Source organism: Notolabrus celidotus, chromosome 13, assembly GCF_009762535.1.
Source record: "Notolabrus celidotus isolate fNotCel1 chromosome 13, fNotCel1.pri, whole genome shotgun sequence".
NCBI classification, from domain to species: domain Eukaryota; kingdom Metazoa; phylum Chordata; class Actinopteri; order Labriformes; family Labridae; genus Notolabrus; species Notolabrus celidotus.
This window is the reverse complement of record NC_048284.1, coordinates 30,695,246-30,714,609: the sequence shown is the minus strand read 5'-3', so window position 1 is coordinate 30,714,609 and position 19,364 is coordinate 30,695,246. Positions and strand designations below refer to the sequence as shown.

Genomic DNA, 19,364 nt, shown 5'->3' with positions numbered 1-19,364 from the left:
TCACTCCCCTGCTCATCTCGCTACACTGACTTCCAGTTGCAGCTTGCATCAGATACAAAACTCTAATCATGACTTACAAAGCAGTAACCAAAACCGCTCCAGTTTACCTTGAACCCCTCATCCAGGTCTACTGCCCTTCTCGCCCGCTACGCTCAGCCTCTGAAAAGCGCCTAGTGCTTCCAGCACACAAGGCCTCAAAATCACTAGCTCAACTCTTCTCTTGCCCCTAAATGGTGGAATGAATTGTCAAACTCCATTCGATCTGCAGAGTCCCTCTCTACTTTCAAAAGACAGCTAAAGACCCAGCTCTTTAGGAAGCACTATGCACTTAGCTAGACTGTTCTCCACTGTTGTCCCCAGTGGCAGATTGTGTCTTCCAGCTACAGTTGACTCGCACTGTCCTGCTCTACTCTGGGAATCTGTGTTCAGCTCTGGAGTGACCCAGCACTTGGTACTTCCGTCATTATTGTGGTGAGGTTAATTGTTGATGATGATAATGGAAGGTCTTAAATTGGTTGGTTGCTTCATTGTAGATGTTCCTTATTTTGAAAAAAAAAAAGAAAAAAAAAAAAAATTCCTTACTTACTTTTGTGCATTGCCTTTACACTGCTTGGCAGTACCTGCACCCAAATTGACTTGAAGCACTTTGTTACTCTTACTGATCTTGTTTCCTCTTGTCTAGACCTTTGCTTGTGTTGCTCTTGTTCTCCTATGTACGTCGCTTTGGATAAAAGCGTCTGCTAAATGACATTGTAACATTGTAAAATTGTATTCTGATCAGCGAAGCAATATAATGTTTAGGAAACATCAAAGTTGAAGGGCTTACATTCGTGTCTCCAATATATAATATGATGATATAAGACAATATGATTATAATATGACAAAATGAAGAGTATATCATGTAAATAGATTTTTTTGGATAGTTGGAAGTTCAAAATGCTACACAACGGTGTTCAGTCATGATGCTACTCACGTCTTCTCACCTACCTCCAGTTCTAAAGCAGCGCTTGTTTTCATGGGGATGGGGGCGTGGCAACTTTTGCTAGTAGGAAGTGACGTCTGACTGCTCTCATCCATTAAAGAAATCTCAATCCTACTTTTAGAGATTTTCTCTGTTAAACTGTGAGACCCTTGGAGGAACAATCTGAGCCTGTCAGTGTCAAAACGAGATCTGTTGGGGCCAAACGTATGATCATAGCATTTTGGCCTGCAGCACACTGGTGGTTTGAGTCTTCAGCTGCCTTGATTACATTGTTTGTTCATGTTATTATGTGTAAAACAAACACCAGAACTAACTATTGAGAACAGTAAAATAACACAAGAAACTTTACAGATGGAGGCAGCAGCAGACCTGTGCTCTGCAATCTGAATGAACTGTTTTATACATGGAGTTTGGCTGAGGAAATCTATGGAGCAGTTCCTAAACTCTCTGATTATTCTAATAACTATTATCATACATGTGTTGGGGCACAAAGATTAACTTCAATAAACACTAGTCAATTCTCATTTAGCTTTTTATGGTTGTTGTTGGTGATTTGAACTGATGATGAAGATGAAGGTGTTATTAATTATGAATCATGTTTCAGGATCACAGCAGCTGTGGAGAAAGTGGAGTTGTTGTGGCAGCAGGCGTTCTCGAAGGCCCGCCAGCAGCTGCAGGTGTGTCAGCTGAGGGAGGATTCTCTGCAGGTGAGTCAGATGCAAAGACAAACTGTGGCTCCTTTTGTGAAAGCTTGAAATCAAAATGGACTAAATGAACAAACATGACAAAGTTGGTGTGATGGCATATTGAGATATCGGCATGATAAGAGAGAGACTCTTTTTCTGTCAGTCAAAGATGTAATCTTAGATGTCACCTAGCTTTTTAAAGGTGTGATAACAGCCTTACCTTTGTGCTTGCTTAACACTGTTACACGTTCCCTGTCCTCTTCTTGGAGCATCTTTTCAAACATCTCTTTGTGCTGTATGTGTGTGTGCTTCCTCTGCTTCAGGTCACAGAGCAGATCAAGACTCTGTTTGAAGAGAAGCTTCAGTCGTACAAAATCGAGATCGCTCAGGACGGAGCCAGAGCAGCGATGCTGGTGTCTGACTTTGAGATGTCTGTTCACACTCCTGCTGTGGTAGGTGTTCATTTATTTACTCTGTTTACTTTGTGAGACATGACTCCAGTTTACTTTGGATTCAATAATTTTTTGCCTCTGTGCTTCAGGTAGAATTAACCCTTTATATTTCAACAATTAATTTGTTCAGTAAAAGAACGATCACAGCGTCTGAGGACACTGGGTTATGTTCTTAAGCAAAGTCCAAATATCCTGCAGAGTCTATTTAAAGCTAGTTTTGCAGTTACAGATACAAAAATAGTCTGTAGACATTTATCACAGAAAAAATCAAATCAGTAATTTAACTTTGACCAAATATCACAGTTCTGTCTGAAAGTAGCAGAGCTGATCTCAGTCCCTGTCTTTGCTGCCTACATCATGTGTATGATTGTTCAGGTTAAAGACCCCAGAATGTGTGTAGTTGTCTAATGAGAAATGAACATGAGGCAACATATTTGTCATATCTGTGTATTTGGTGAACTGTAGGGATCTTGGTTGGGTCCACATGTCTTTTAACGTAAGAATATTTGTCTACTTCACTCATGTTTGCAGTCATGTTGCCTCTCGCTCTGACTGTGGGGTCCTGGTGGGACTGGGACGTCTTCCCTTCAGCATGCTTATCATACTACCTGTTCTTTCCTGTGTTTAACTCACGCTGATGTTCACCTCGCTCTCCTCCCTCTCCTCGGGTCTCTAACAGGCTCTTGTCCGCTGGGCTGAAGATGTGATCCACACGCTGTCGGAGGTCGTGCTGTGTGATGGGCTCCCCGCGGAGCGCTGGGCTCTGGATCTGGAGAGGCTGAAGGAGAAACTTCACTCTGCTGTTCTCTTCATCCTCCAGACACTCCGAGCTGTTTCCAGCTACCATCATTACTACAACAAGGTAGATCTCTCATCAGTGCATCGCACTCTCAGACACTGCTGTACAGTATGAAGGTGTTGGTGCTCCTGTTTTGTATGCCTCTGCTCCTCCTTATGAGGAAGTATGTTTCTGTTCCGTCCAGTTACTGTGAACACTTCCTCCAAGTGTTCCTGAGATGTCATTTTTTAAAAACGGCGTCTGCTATTGATAGCTTGGCTTGTCCCTCCTGCAAATGAGCGTGCTGCAACCATTGTTACGAACATGTGTGTGTTGTTGAATCCAGAAGTTCAAATGCAAATTTCAAACAAAGGAGCCCTGAAACTCATGAGACTGTGGATGTAGTGTCAGTGATTTCCCCCATCGGTTGCTGAAGAGGCCTGTTGAAGCCAAAAGATGGTGATCAAGTTTCACAGGAGGATTAAAAACATGGATTAAGATGAATCACAGAGGTGAGATAAACCACCATGAGGTGCATCTGTGTCCTGAATCTGTCCTCCCCTCTCTCAGGCCTGCTGCTGGTACCGTCTGGTCCTCTGTGAGAACTTCCTGCAGGAGCTGCTGTCAGGGATAAATGGAGGAGGAGATCCAGCACAGAGGCAGAGGAGGAGCAGGGGATCGAGTCCTGCATGGAGACACAAGATGTCCTCATTCCTGAGAAGGAATCCTCCTCCTGATCTGGAGGAGCTGGTTCATCTGGCTCACCTCTCCTCCGTCATCCCAGATGAGGAGGTGCAGCAGGAGGGGAAGCAGATCTCTCAGAGGTGAGAGGAATCTGTGGCTGTCCTGTGTTTGTTTTAATGCCGTAGACTCTCATTGGTTTGTGAAAGAGTCATACCTGAACCGACCACTCTTGTCCCGACCCACATGGTTCAAAGTGATCTTCTGTCTTTTCTCCCTCAGGTGTCTGACTCTGAGGAAGCTGCTCCTCTCCTCAGACCCCGTGTCTGTGGCTCACCTTCAGCTGGCCCTGCAGTGGCAGTACGAGCTGTTACGGAGCAACCACGTTGATCCTTCCTCTGCTGATGGTGCTACAAACGGATCAGCTCAGGATGTTCCCGACCTGAGGAGGTGTGAGAGTGTTAAAGGAGCAGCCGTTCTTCTCACAGCCTCTCCTCCAGCTGCAGTTCCTGGGTCGGTGTCAGCTGAGGGTAAACCCGCCTCCCTCAGCTCCTTCGACTCAGGCTTTGATGGAGCTGGGAGCAGTCAGCTGGAGATCAGGGACTCTGTGAGACCCGCTCTGATCCAGCCTCAGACCAAGCCTCAGACCCACAGAGAGAACCTCTGCAGTGTTTCCGACTGCGATGATCTCAGAGAGGAGTTTGACTTCGGCTCCGTGGGAAACTCCTCCAGGGCGAGCATCCAGATCATCCCCAAAGTCTCTGTGGAGTCTCTAAACTTTGAAATCAAAGTGAAGCGCTCGGCTGCTCTGCCCAGTAATCCCTGGCTCAGCCTGCCAGTGGACGATCTGGAGAACTCGTACACGGTTACGATCACGCAGAACCCCACGCTTCAAAAGAGAGACCTGCAGTCCAGCAGGTGTCGGGACCAGCCCACTCAGACGGACGTGTTGAGCAGCACTCAGCCCTGTCGGACTCAGACCAGTGACTGGATTCTGCACTCACAGAGCAGTCTGGAGGACCCTGAACTGAGTCCCATTCGTAACGTCCTCTCCAGCACCATCACAGACCAGAGAGACAAGTCCACCTGTACCACTGAAGGTATCCCCACGCTGCTCTGGGACTCTTACGACCTCCATGACCAGGAGCAGGACTCTGTGGATCGGTAAAGCACCTCTTACTTTGACTACAAAATAAATCAGAACAGTTTGGGTTCAGTGAATGCAGCCCACTTTTTAACTATGAACTGAACCCCAAACCCCCTGAAGTCCTGGTGCCTGGACTTCTGTGTGCTAGTATTGGTTCTGTGTTTGTCTAAAGATTACAGATGATGATAATTTGATATGTTCACTGTAACGTTTGTCAAAAATAAATAAAGAATCATACTTTCTCTTGTTGTTTTGCAGCCTGATCGACATGAAGGACTGGGATGTGAGTGAGCAGGAGGGTTTGATGGAGGTGGAGAGGATTCTGGACAGAGCTGATGAAATACTGGAGGTGAGACTTACTGCTGCAGTTAACGATGATGATCCCATAAAAGAGATCATGAAATATCCAGCACCAGTGAACGGAACATGAAGTTTTTAATCTGCATTGTTTTTTTTTTCTCGTGTGTGCAGAAAGAGGAGAACGTCCTGGCTCAGGAGGCGGTGCTGGACGCTCTGCTGAGGTCAGAGGTCAGGCACGATCAGTGGCCTCAGTGGGACAGGGAGATCACGCCCGGGGTGGTACGTTAAATATGTGTTAAAAATACTTTCAGTTAAAAGGGGTTATCGCTCATCAGTAACCTTTGTGTCTCTGTTACATTATTGATTCTTCTTTTTCTTTAACTCTTAAGATATTTTCACTTCTTTTGTGCGAGGATGATAAACTGAGACAGAGTTTCTTTTTATCTGTCTTGCATTTTCTTGAATGTGTTTCTCTTCCTTCTCTTTTAACTCGTCACAACACAACACATTTTTTTCTTTCAATAAGTTCAAACATAGATTTATTCTTCCAGAGACTTTAGGGCAGGCATGTCCAAAGTACGGCCCGGGGGCCAATCGCGGCCCCAGGTCCATTTATTTATGGCCCCAAGCTTCCATCTTAAAACATGTTATTTATAACAAAGAAATTAATCACATTCTGAGTCATCAGTACTGGGAATTCTGCAAGATGGCAATAAAGAAGAAACACAAGAACTCTTAAAGTTGACTGGTTTTCAAATGAATGTTTTTTTATCATGATGTGAAAATGTTCTTGATGAACATTAAAAGTTAAGAAGACACAAAAGAGGACACAAGACAAGATCAAAATTATGAAATTGGGCAGAAAAGGCAAAATTTGATGCTTAAAAATTGTTCAAAACAAATGATTTAGTTTTAAAAATGTTGTCTGCTGGTCAGGAAAGTCTTAAAAACAACATGAAAAAGAAGTGGGATGAAATCCAGATCGTGATCCTGCCAAAGAAAAAAAAATGAGTCAAAATTTTTCCCACATTGCCCAACCCGAATGAAAAACATTTTCCTCCAGAAGAAGATAAAGTTTGCTAATGTTTATGTGGCTGGTAGAGAACTGAGGACTCCCTAATTACTGATTTATTATGGGGAAAAAAAATGTTATTAAATACAGTTTATATATAACTTTTATGATTACTAAGTCTCAGTAGGAGCCACTGGCCCCGAGGTATTCTGACAACATCAAATGTGTCCCTCTTTGAAAAAAGTTTGGACACCACTGCTTTAGGGAAACAGTTTTTTAAACTGGTTTAACTTTGAGTTTTTTATCTAAATAATAATTTGATTTTAATTTAGTTTAATTTAAATTCTGAAAACAAAATAATCATATTTAAAAAACATTTTATCTCTTCACAAAGTTTAACTTCAGTAACAAACCCTGAAGTAAAAATGTATTCTATTCTAATTTTAAACCTCAAATCTTTTTTTCATCATGACTAGACACTTCATTTTGATGGATAACACTGTGGTAGTTTTAAAGAACTTTATAATTAGCCGTAAACCAATCTGAATGCAGTTTGTTTTTATTTGTTTACTTGTTTTACCGTATGACATCACTTGTTTTCATGGACTGCTAATAGTTTAATTTTGTGTGACTGTTTTATCTTGTGGAGAAGTTTTGGATGAATACATCATCAGTATTTAAAACAACTTAATCTAAATCAGACACTCTGGTCTGTAATTCGGTCTTACAGTTGCTCTTATACACACTAAGGGTAGAATATTAGGGTACTGATATAAAGTAGGAACAAAAAATGGAAAAATACTGAATATAAATAGTTTATTCTAAATATTCTGATCTTCTGTTGTAATTTCTGAGTTTATTTAAAGTATTGTATACAAGGAGCAAACGGTAAGTATATACTAGCTGTTAACGATATTGCAGAGTGAATAAAGTTAGTGCTATTACTTGAAGAGATATGCAGGTTATAGAGGACTTTGTAGCTCCTACACTTAAAGGACTCGGAGATGTGAGTCATGATTCGTGGTGTTGACTTCATTGATGGTAGGTCTCAGACTCGGGTTCACAAACAAAAACAAGTTATCAGTTTCCGTCCCCTGTGACTCAGAGATAAATGTATACCTTCACTGAACTGCAGTTTACAAACCCAGTTTAAACACTGACAACACGTCAGCTCCCCAAAAGTGAAGTTGTTTTAGATAAATGTTGTCAAACATGGTTTCTGTCTCACTTCTCATCACGCTGATTTATGTCTTAGTGCTCACGGTTACTAAAGTTAACTTCTGTAACATGAAGTCCAGAATATAAGTCGTACCTGTGAATGAGACAAGTCTGTATTTTGGGGGGCTCACAGAGGGACAAAGGTTTAGATTGTCTTCATGCATGACGATTTCCACAAGTCCACAACGTGCAGTTTCTGTGCAGCGGTGTAGCTGTTTCTGTTTCCTTGTTTTTCACCTTCCTGCTGCTCAGCCTTTGGTTATGTTTACTTGTGTGACCAATTCTCCTGGAGTTGCTCCACCCACCTCCTCTGGTCATGTGTTATCTTAGTATTAGAAGTCTCTCTAATCAAACCAGAGATCCACAAAGTGTATTTACTGGATGATATAACATCTTTTTGTTTTAAAAGCGTGTACCCTGGCTTTACTTTGGTATTATGGGTGAAGACACGCTGTCCATCTCAGTTATTTTTTGTAAAGTGACGGTTTAGAAGATATTAAGATTACGACTTTTTGCCGAAATAAGAACATGACTGACTTGACTGACAGGCGGAAACACATAGCTGTTGGCTAGGAGGCTCAAACCCGCCTCTTTACGTCACACTCTTTTGGATGAGTTCAGCATTTCCAATATGGCTCCTGCCAACAGTTAGCTTCAAAACAGCTCTCAGGAACACGTCACAGATACTACGTCCATTATTTACACAGTCTATGGATGATGCCGGGTTTTTTGCATTGTTTGTAACGTTTGTTTTTTGTGTCTGTCGTTTTGTTTATTGTTGGTTTTTATTTTTTATATCTTTGAAATAAACACGTTAAATTCTCTTCTCAGATGTCGTCCAGTGAGCTGGCTGAAGCCGGTGTCCTTGGCCTCGACGATGACCTCGAACCTGCAGAATCTGACAACCTGAGTGGACCCAGATCAGCTGGACCAGCTGATGAAACTGAAGCATTTGAATATGGCACTGCTTCAGCAGCAGCTACAGAGGCAGAGACCTACAGAGACCTGCTGTCAGAGCTTAGACAAGTCCAGGTCCTGGATAAGCTTATCATGGAAGAGAACCTCAAGATCCTTGAGCTCAGACGACGTGAAGAGAGCCCAGCTGAGGAACTAATAAAGAGCAAACCTTTGGACGCAAACGGGCCTTTTAGTGTGAGCAAAGAGAGGGAGACTTTTCGTTTACAGGTGGAAAAAGAGAAGCTGGAGGTGGAGAAACTTGAGAAGAGTTTAAACAAAGAGCGTAAAATGAAGAAGCACAAACACAGAGCTACAAAGGTGATCAAATGTTCTATACTGGAGAAGGCCAGAAGTGAAAGCATGGAGGACCAAACTCTCTGTGATGAGATGTTATCAGGTAAAAGATCACAGAGGACACACTCCACGGTTCAGGTTCACAGTGATTCCCAGGACGAACATGAAACTGAAACAGGTCCTGAAGTTTCCAAAGATGCTTCACAGGAATCTGATTTACTTCCAGATTCCCAAAATCAGGATTGTTCCTCTGAAGCCGAGCCAAAAGAATTAAACAGAACTACCTTCATTTGTACCTCTGAGTCAGAGGGGCCTCCTGAAGAGCCGGAGATCAAACCTCAAGGAAGCGTTACCAAAGGAGAACCCGAGAGACCTGAGGAGGACGCTGCCAAACCAGAGTCTTCTTTAGCCAATGAAACGAGGCCGGATGATGGAGCGTTTGACCCCGGTGGGAATTCACACCTTCCCCCTGTACCCAAGCTAAGAAAGACTTTGCTTCCTGTGAATGACAACCTCACAGAACTGGATACTACTCATTCCCCAGAGCTGCAGAGTCCAGCTCCTGTCTCAGTCCCTCAAGATCCTGGCCCGTTGAAGTTTGATTTCCAGGATGAAGAATTTGATGCAGTACCAGAGAACTTGACTTCAGGTGTTGATCACAGCTCGGTCTTCAATCCTAATGTGAAGGAACACAGCAACAATAACAACAATAACCATGCAAACTCAGAGGTTTCATCACAAGACTTACCTGACCTGACCTCTGAGGATGAAGAGGACACACTGGTGGGACCTGCATTTGAGCTGCAGACAGATCTACCCCCAGCACAAGAAATCCAGGCTCAGCTGCATCCCGACAGTCCTCTGTACGAGTTTGACCTCAGAGGAAGAGACAAAGATGAAGAAGACGATGAAGACTGGCTGGATGGTGTTCAGAGATCTGAGATCATGAGGATATCAGGACCGAGGTCACCTGGGATCCAGGCCCAGCTGGACATCAGCATAAGAGAGGTGAACTTTCTACTGTTGAATGTAGGGTGGCTACTTTTTAAGTTGTAAGGTAGGTACTTGTCAATAGTAAGTGTATTACCCACAAGTGGCGGCCGCTTTATTGAGTAACCGGGTGAAGAACCCGAACCAGAACATGATTTAGCTAATTAAAAGAAACTCCAAACCAAACACTGATGCCATCTAAGTGTTTATTTAGGACTTCAGCGCTTTACTTTGCTTTCAGAAAGTCTGATCATTCTTATACCATTCTTCGATGGCACACGTACGTGTTCCCCCCGCCTGCAGAACACTGATCAGCTGATTGGTCTTCAGACTTTTAAAGAGACAAAAATGCAACAATGGTCCACATCATATGTTTACCTTACTAAAACACACTGTGTGAGCTGCGCAAGGGGAAGACTGAGCTGAAATAAACTCTACACACATCACTGTCAGCCTCATCATGTTCAGACTTTGGCGCTTCAAACAATCTCAAACTGAGACGCAGAAATATAAAAATTCACAACATCTCGTGATTGTGCATCATAGACCCGACCAACTGATCGGTTTGCTGCTGGCAGAGGAACACACGTGTGTCTGATCCACAAAGCACCGCCAAACAAAGTGGCTTCCTGATGGAAAATAGAGTTTACTCTTACACTGACATCAGAGTTAAGGTTGGACGTTCTTTAAATGAGCTTGGTCACATGGAAGCATTGACCCTGTCTGCAGAGATTCATAGTCTAGCTTCGGATATGCTTCTCCGTCTGGTTTCTCAACAAAGAGGCAGAGCTGACCCAGATCCTGTGCCGGTAAAACACTTGATAATTACAAGTACTTCATACAACCAGACTTCATACAAACCAAATATCTCTTAAAATTGAGCTTTTGTAAAGATTTTCAGGTAAATCATTCTCAGGTTTGTGAGAGTAAAGTGAACCTCAGTAAAAAAGTAAAGTCTATGAAAATAAGAAGCTGACTCAGAGAGCCAATTGAACATCTGACACTTTGTCTCATTCCTTGTTATCTCTCTGATCAGTGAACGTAGTCTCGGTCCTCTTCTTCTTAGTTTTCTGCGTCCTCTCCGTCCTCTCCGTCTCCATCTTCGTGTTCTTCTTCTACATCTTCCACTTTGAGTGCTTTACCTTTTTCTTTTTTTTTCTTCTCTCAAGTCCACACAGAAATCACAAATATGAAATTGATACCATCTCTTCTTCTTCTGAGACATGAGAGGCAGGCAAATATTAAACGTACTATAAAGCTGGAACTATTGGTGTCAGTGAAATATGACTCTAAGTCTGTATATGGAGTCTATAAAGTGATGTTTCATGTGATTTAAAGGGGACATATCATGCTTTTTTCATCAATATATATTGGTCTAAGAGGTCCCAAAAACATGTATTTAAAGTTTATGCTCAAAAAAACACTTTGAAATCAGATTTTGGCATGCCTGAAAAGTCCTTTTCTTCATTCCTCATCAGAACACTCTGTTTTCCCTCTGACCACGCCCCCTCCGGAAGTGGATGTGCCTCGGCTCTCCAGCACGTTGATCTAATGTTTACATGTTGGCTGAATATACACGGCTGCTCAGAGATCGCGTTACTTCAACCCTCTGAATCTGATCCTGACGGAGAGGCGCCTGTAGCAGGACCTTTCTGAAGGATTGGTCATAGATTTAGTGTTTCTTGTTGTTTTATTTATCAGTATGTAGACGTGTGTCTTGGTACACAGCTACGAGCATGTAGCTATGTGGCTATGCTAACTAGCGCTAGCACTTATCCATGATAAATCATCCACTAGATCTTCAAATCTGCAGACGTGGGGAGTAAACCCGACCTCTGCCAGAAAGGCAGCGGGACCTTTTATGAAGGATTGGTCACAGATTTAGTGTTTCTTGTTGTTTTATTTGTCAGTATGTCGACGTGTGTCTTGGTACACAGCTACAGCTACAGCTACAGCTATGAACATATAGCTATGTGGCTATGCTAATTAGCGCTAGCACTTATCCATGACAAATAAAAATCATCCACTATATCTTCAAATCTGCAGACGTGGGGAGTAAAACCGACCTTTGCGTTTATTAAGAAAGCCTACAACTAGCATGCCTCCCTCCTAAGCTCCTTGTTGGCACATATTTGTGCAGGTAATGAAAAACGGGGGAGGGATTCAGTATTATTTTATACAGTCTATGGGCTGAACAAGCTCCGAGCTCTGACTCCGTGACAGACCGGATATTGTTGTTACGTAACAAAAACACGGAAGTCTGAAACGGCTCGTTTCACACACATTTACAGAAAGGTGTAGAAATCAAAACAGGGGCAGAATGGATTTTTTTCATTCTTGGGGGGTTTGTAGACATGCCAGGGACACATATTTCAGGTAAAGAACCATTAAAAAGTCAATTTTGCATGATATGTCACCTTTAAGTCACCAGTCACACGATTATTTTTTAATCACATGATTTTCCAAAGTTAACTCAGTAATCTCTAATTAATCCCACATTTTTTTATCTGTTATAAATGTAAATTTAACAAGTTTTCTTGGATAGCTCAGATTTAACTTATTTCTCTAAACATGTTTACAGATGAGTGACTTTAAGACCCCTGTAGTCCTGGATACAGGGTCTGGATTAATGAAAGCTGGATTTGCAGATCAAGACCTCCCAAATGTCATATTTCCAACAATTATTGGGCAGCCAAAATATGAGGTGAGGTTGTTTTATTATACATGACTTTTTAATCGCTACAAAGAAGCCCTCTTCAAATATCACTTGTAATCTGGAGAGAAGGAGATTAAACATGTTGTGTGTTGTTTGTGTTTGCAGGAAATAATGAACGGTAACCTTGATCGAGAGACTTACATCGGCCATGAAGCTCAGCACATGAGAGGAGTCCTGGCTCTGAAGCATCCCATAAAGAATGGGATGATCCAGAACTGGGATGACATGGAGAAGGTGAGAAGTACAGAGTTTGATATTCATGTGTATGAGTAGATTAGCAGCACTTGAGCAAGGGCACACATTTGATGTCAGGGTGTTGTGGGGGTCACTAAGGTGCTGTGTCCACTGCTTCTGCTTATTACACTTGCAGCGCCTATTTTCTAGTCAAACCCAATGTGATTCAGCGTTTCCAGCACTGAACGTCCTCAGACTCAACACCCTCAGACTCAGCCAATTTTTGTCTCAGCGCTCTCAGTTGAAAGCGGTTCAACTTTTGGAACATTTCTGTGCTCATCAATATCACTTCTTGATCACCGACCAATCAGAATCAAGAAGGGGCGGGACTTCTGACATCAGCTTTGTCAACAACAATGGCGGTGGTCCGTACAAAGGAGAAAGTTATCACACTCGTTTTTTCGAAGCACAAGTTTAGAGGTGCTGCTGATGCTCTGACACGATTTCTATCAATAGTTTTTACAGTTTCTTGATGAAATGTCGTTGAATGAAAGTATGAAGCATACAGAGCATTTAAAAGGGAAGCAGAAGGGCTGCTGGACTACTTTCATAACCTAGCAACAGTAAACATGGGGGAGATGTGCTCTGAAATTGAAGTTGTGGGAGCTCCCAGCACAAAAAACCCTGTTAGTGGACACGACACCTAAGAGAGCACCATCATTCCTAAACTTTGTTCCAGTTTTCTTACTTTTTTTCACATCTTTGGGGGTTTCAATCAAATGTTCACTTGACTTAACTCTGCAGTAACTTTTCTAAAGTGATGGTTTCTCTTTCAGATTTGGCATTACACCTTCCAGCTGCTGTGTGTGGACCCAGTGGATCATCCGGTTCTGCTGACAGAGGCCGCCATGAACCCCTTACAGAACCGTCAGCGCATGGTGGAGATCATGTTCGAGTACTTCAGTGTTCCCTTCACCTACGTGGCCATGCAGGCCGTTCTGGCTCTTTACGCAGCCGGGAAATCCTCAGGTATTTTGGTCCACCTCTGTCTCTGTGTGTATTTGGAAGTAGGCGTTCATTGTTCCCGATGTCATTATTCCCTCGCTCTCAAGTCCAGCCTGAGACCACACTAGCGTTTTTGTCACAGTGTTAACAGGCAGAGGGGGATTGTGACATTCTCCTTACCGCTCATTGATTTGATGTTTGTGGTCATTTTGTCCCTGGTGTCGATTTTGCTGTTGACAATGAATCCTTGATACATTTTGGGATTTTGTCCAATCAGAGTTAAGTATTTGTCACAGCCGGGTAATAATTAATTCTAGGAAACCACCTCAATTTGAATCCACTCTGCTTGTTTCTACGGCTAGATTTAGACCATATTTCCCTCTGAATGATGGAGTAAGTGTTTAATTTCTCTCTGCTGTCCTGTAGGTGTTGTGTTTGACTCTGGAGATGGAGTGAGCCACAGTGTGCCGGTGTTTGAGGGATACTGTCTGCCTCATGCAGTGCAGCGCTTCCCTCTAGCTGGTGTCGATGTAACAATGCATCTTAAAAAGGTCTGTATTTGTTTTTATGATGTTATTTATCAACCAAGAGATGTTACACTGACTCTGGTGTCTTGATTTGATTGCTGAATAGTTCCCTGTTCTTGTGCATGAAGCTCCTGCAGGAACAAGGCGTGTGCATGCGCACCACAGCAGAGATGGAGATCGTGCGGGAGATGAAGGAGAAGTGCTGCTGCGTCGCCCTGAACTACGAGTCTGAGCTGAGTCAGGGGAGGTCGTGCTGCAGAGAGATGCATTACACCATGCCTGATGGACAGGTCGTCAGCGTTGGCACAGAGAGGTTCAGGTAACTGCACATCATGTCCTGTTTTAGAGGGACACTCAATCCACTCAATGGGGCTCTATTAGAGATCCTTAATGACATGACACTCAGGATCTTTGAACATGATGTTTCAGCAGGGTCAGTGGAATTACATATAATTTATGCTCGTATTACAGAAAAATGTTTTCTTTGCAGACAGGATTTATGGTTTTTATATTCACCTGGGCCCTCGTTTCACGTTCACAGGTCTACATGACTTATACTGTAGTGTCAAAAAGTTTGAGAATTGCTGTCATAGATTTCTTCAGCCTGCAGCAGAGAAACAGGCCGTAAAGGCTTCAGTGTAACCCTGAGGTGGTCCATCCAGTTAAAGTTCTTGTCTGTAACTCTACACATATTCTAAAAGTCCAGTTTTAATCAGGCTAATGTGATAAATAGGTTTTTTTAACATCATGTAAATGAAAAAACATCTTAGTTTGACAGTCAAATTTCTCAATGTCAGACTAATGTAACTAGTTGGAGTTGGGGCTGATTTTCTTTTGCATGTATACACCTCAATCCTGACCCCAAAATGGCCTGGGAGTTCTGCGCATGCTCCACAGTTGGCATGCCAGGCTTTGACCTGGAAGTCAAACTGCATAAATATGTAGAAAGTAAAGCATGACATGTGTTCAGCACCTGCAGGAAAGGAAGGGCTGCCTTCCTCTGTTCAGAGCAGATTCCTCAAACAGCACAGCTACATTTTCATTTCTCCTTCTCTCATGCTCTTCCTGCTTCCTGCCCCCCTTTTCTGTTCAGGGCCCCTGAGATTCTCTTTAAGCCCGAGCTCATCGGACGGGACCATTACGGCATGCACGAGAGCATCTTCAAGTCAATCCTCAGCTCAGACATTGACCTGCGGCGCTGCTTCCTGGGAAACATTGTGCTGTCAGGTAACAGCTGATGATTGTTACGGTGTTACACAACAGTCTGAGGGTTCAGAGGTGCTCTCCAGCTGAGCTCAGATTCCTGTTTGACTTTGATTTGTTTGGTCCTGTGTTTGAAGGAGAAAAATGAGGGCCTCAGAAAGAGTGGAGAGGGACAATTAACGAAAACGCTTGTACACCATTGTAACCCAGAATAAGTCAGAGATTTCCAAGCACTTTGGGTTCTTGAGGTATCTGCCTGTTAAAGGACAGACAGCTGCAGCCAGAGATGAGCTGTGGCTGTTCGGTATCAGTGGCTCAAAAAGGGCTTTACCTTGTTTCTATTGTTCATTATCAATGTCTGATTGTATTGTCTATCCTACTTTGTACAAAATGATGCACTGTACCCTTTTTTTATCACAAGATATCACATTGAAGAAGCAAGGAAAAATGTCTTGGCGAGTTTCTCCTCCATTGTTGTTGTTTACAAAGTTGATATCACAAGTCCTGCCTCTTCTTGATTTTGATTGGTCAATGGGGGAGAAGTAAAATTGACAAGCCAGCGATGCTTTAGACATATTTCAGTTTCTTTTTTTATTTCCTACTGTAGGAGGGAACACCCTGCTGACCGGCCTACCTGAGAGACTCCAGGCTGAAATCAAAGGACTAGTCCCCTCGGACATGGGGAAGAGTGTTCACGTCACCAGCCCTAAAGACAGAGACTTCTCAGTGTGGAGTGGAGGAGCAGTGCTGGCCAACCTCCCCTGCTTCAGCTCTACGTGGATCAGTCAGGACGAATATGAAGAGCACGGACCACAGATCGTCTTCAGGAAGTGCTTCTGAGACGGTCTTGCGTGTAATATACCAATTAATATTTTTTATTTCATCAAGTGCAATATACATACAGCTCTGAAACAGTGCCATGGATTCTTCCTTTGTTAATGTTTGTCTGTCCTTTGTTTGTATGTATGTACTGTTTTAAACTTGCCGTCAGTGTGGATCCTGACTTGTGAGCTCTTATTTGACACCTTAGAGTTTCTATTGACACTCAGCATGATATATGATCTGTGCTATAGGCCCTGTGATATAGGCTCTTCTCTTTGCTCTAGTCTCTGTGCTCTAAGCTCTGTGCTCTAAGCTCTGTGCTCTTAGCTCTGTGCTCTAAGCTCTGTGCTCTGTTTTCTAGGCTCTTGGCTCTGACCTCTGGCTCTGCGCTCTAGGCTTTGTGCTCTCTTCTTTAGGCTCTGTGCCCTAGGCTTTCAGCCCAAGGCTTTGTGCTCTACGCTCTTGTTTATACTCGAGGCTCTTTGCTTCATCTGTTGAGATCCACGTACATGGCAAGGTTTAAATTTATTTAATATGTTGTGAACATGCCTGTCAGTGTTCCTAAGGCATCTATAACGAGTCTTAACCTTGCCACATTGGGTTTTATTTCTGTGTCCCGAGAAATGTATTAAGTGAGATTTCTAAGCATAAGTATATAAGCATTTATGATCAAGGGACAAGAATTGAAGCTGGCCTTTGATTGGTGTCTACCAACCTTTCTAAAATAATTAATTAAAGAACATATTAATCGCCTAATGTGCGTACTATATAATCAAATATCAAATAACAGAGTATATTTATACAAAAATCTAAAACACGTTTGTGTATCAAATGTTTATTTTATGTTTTACATGGTGAAAGTTGCTTTAATTTGGAGAGAGGTGGATCAGTGCAGCTGTGCAGAGTTCACAAAAAAAATATGAACAGCATTTAATGATCTTGATGATGGATGATTGGGGCGTCTGTGAGGAAGGACAATGCTTCTGAAACCTTTTTTTTTTGATGATTCATTTTGAGTTTTTTTTCCATCAAATGTTTGCTGGTGTTTTTTTCCCTTGAAAATCTCCTCGTGTTGCCCCTCAGAATAGTTTACTCCCAATAGAAGTGGTCTCCGTCAAATGAAAGATCATTGTGCATAAGTTATGGCTGCCTTTTATGTGAACTGGAGAGGAGAAGTGTTCACTTTTATTGTATAATGTTTGTTTTCTAGTAAACATGAAGCCAAGTCATTGCTCATTAATAGTTATTTCCCAGCTGAGGAGACTCTTGGTCAACATGTCCTTTGTTTGGTCCATGGTGGAAGATGTGAGGTGCAGTTTTGGTGTGTTGATGCCTCTCACTTGTCTGTAGAATAAACAGACGATGTTATTGCTCCTGCTGCAGGTACAGTGTTTGTGTGATGTGTCTTCTGTTTCCACTGATCTCCTTATTGTTTCTTTATTTTCCTCTACATGAGGGCAGTGGTTGTGTGTTTGTTTTTTTTACACTAGTACAGCAGTAATCTTTATTTTCTGTGAAAGGTGTTCCAGTGTTGCCAAAATTGCTGCATTTATCCTTTACCATGAATCCTGAAGGACCCTGAAGCCTCGTTGTATATTTATATTGAGTGCAGGTTTTGAATGTTGTGTTTTTGCATGGAAATGTTTTGCTGCATGTGATTCAGTTACTTTTTTTTGCATGTACGCCTTTTGTCTGGATGTTTTTCGTTGTATTTTGCTTCTCTTGAAGGCAGAGGGTTGTCATGTGACCTCGAGCTCGGCTCTTAAATGGAAATCACTTTAACTGCAATGACTCCAGTCTGAGCCTCGTGTGTGGCACATATTTCTCAGTCTGCTGTGTTTACTGACTCTAGTTTGAAGAAAACAAACCTCTCCTCCTCTAACTGTACTGTAACAGTCTGGACTGAGACGGCAATGCTTCCCCCCAAAACCATGCTACGTTTGTCAAGTCTGTTTTTATAATAAATATTTTAATCATCACTGTTTGTGTCGTCTCTTATTTCTCACAGACTTTAAACACAGTCCATTAGTTAACACATACAGATCTTCCTGCTATTGTTCCACACACTGCCGAAGCAGGACCTGAAGGAAAATATGAAACACCTGCTGGTCAGACACTTAAACAATATCACATCTTCTCCACCTAACTCTGTCACGCCTTTATGACAACACCACTGGAATGCTTAGAGCTCTTTGTCATGTATTGAGCCACATACTGGGATATACAGCAGTGAGAAATGGTGTAGAAGAAGAAGTTTAAAGAAATTAAGATTCACTTTAGTTTTCAGGTTTTGTTCTTGGATAAGGCGCCACCAAAGTTTCTTGGTTTCTCTAAAACATGCATCACAGTCATGAGTAAAATTCTGCTTCCTTGCGACCTACAAATCTCTTTTTCCAAACAGTTTGGGAAGTTGCTCTTCTGCTTTCAGGAGTTATTCAAATTTACCGATTCTGCACCAGGTCGATAAAGCTCAATCTGCTGCTTCCCCTGACAATAAGCTACACATTATTAGAATATTCCAGAGTTAGTCTCATTGGATTCTTATCTATTCTTAGAACTATTATAAACACATTTATTCAGACCTTAATTTCAGCAGCCACATTAAGACAATCACAAAGTCAGCCTATTATCACCTTAAGAATATATTAAGAATTAAAGGACTTATGTCTCAGCAGGATGCAGAAAAACTGGTCCATGCATTTATCTTTAGCAGACTAGACTACTGTAACGGGGTCTTTACAGGACTCCCTAAAAAGTCCATCAGACGGCTGCAGCTCATACAGAATGCTGCTGCTCGAGTCCTAACAAGGACCAAAAACGTAGACCACATCACTCCAGTTCTTAGATCTCTACACTGGCTTCCTGTCTGTCAGATAATAGACTTTAAAATCCTGCTGATGGTTCGTAAAGCACTGAATGGTTTAGGCCCAAAATACATTGCTGATCTGCTACTACTTTATGAACCATCTGGACCTCTGAGGTCATCAGGCACTGGTCTGCTTTCAGTCCCAAGTGTCAGATTGAAACATGGTGAAGCAGCGTTTAATCATTATGCACCACATATCTGGAACACACTCCCTGAAAGCTGTAGGTCTGCTCCAACTCTCACCTCTTTAAATCAAAGATTAAGACTTTTTTATTTGACACTGCCTTCCTATCTTAGCTTATTTTAACCCACTTTAAATTAAAAATGTAATGTAATTTTTAATATATTTCTAATTTTCCTTTTCTGTTTTATTATATTTGTCATTTTAATTGTGTTCTTTTATGACTGTCTAAATGTCTCCAATGCTTTTAATGTTTCAATGTAAAGCACATTGAGTTGCCCTCGTGTATGAAGTGCACTATACAAATAAAGCTGCCTTGCCTTGCCTTGCCTTATAGTGCAATCCAGCTACAAATTGCTTCACAAAATTAACA

The 19,364-nt window shown here is 42.2% G+C and overlaps 1 protein-coding gene across 1 annotated transcript in view; it reads left to right on the top strand.

Annotated features, from left to right (window-relative positions):
- LOC117823778 overlaps nucleotides 1-17,923 on the top strand; it is a 36,652-nt gene extending 18,729 nt beyond the window's left edge. The window contains exons 9-23 of the mRNA XM_034699007.1: nucleotides 1,587-1,689; nucleotides 1,992-2,120; nucleotides 2,800-2,982; nucleotides 3,469-3,722; nucleotides 3,862-4,743; nucleotides 4,985-5,075; nucleotides 5,198-5,305; nucleotides 8,088-9,515; nucleotides 12,079-12,201; nucleotides 12,319-12,447; nucleotides 13,224-13,416; nucleotides 13,819-13,943; nucleotides 14,048-14,238; nucleotides 15,013-15,146; nucleotides 15,730-17,923. Coding sequence (XP_034554898.1) covers nucleotides 1,587-1,689; nucleotides 1,992-2,120; nucleotides 2,800-2,982; nucleotides 3,469-3,722; nucleotides 3,862-4,743; nucleotides 4,985-5,075; nucleotides 5,198-5,305; nucleotides 8,088-9,515; nucleotides 12,079-12,201; nucleotides 12,319-12,447; nucleotides 13,224-13,416; nucleotides 13,819-13,943; nucleotides 14,048-14,238; nucleotides 15,013-15,146; nucleotides 15,730-15,962 — 4,306 coding nt within the window. The 3' untranslated portion in view covers nucleotides 15,963-17,923. The remainder of the gene's footprint in view (nucleotides 1-1,586; nucleotides 1,690-1,991; nucleotides 2,121-2,799; nucleotides 2,983-3,468; nucleotides 3,723-3,861; nucleotides 4,744-4,984; nucleotides 5,076-5,197; nucleotides 5,306-8,087; nucleotides 9,516-12,078; nucleotides 12,202-12,318; nucleotides 12,448-13,223; nucleotides 13,417-13,818; nucleotides 13,944-14,047; nucleotides 14,239-15,012; nucleotides 15,147-15,729) is intronic.
- Nucleotides 17,924-19,364: the final 1,441 nt, after the last annotated feature.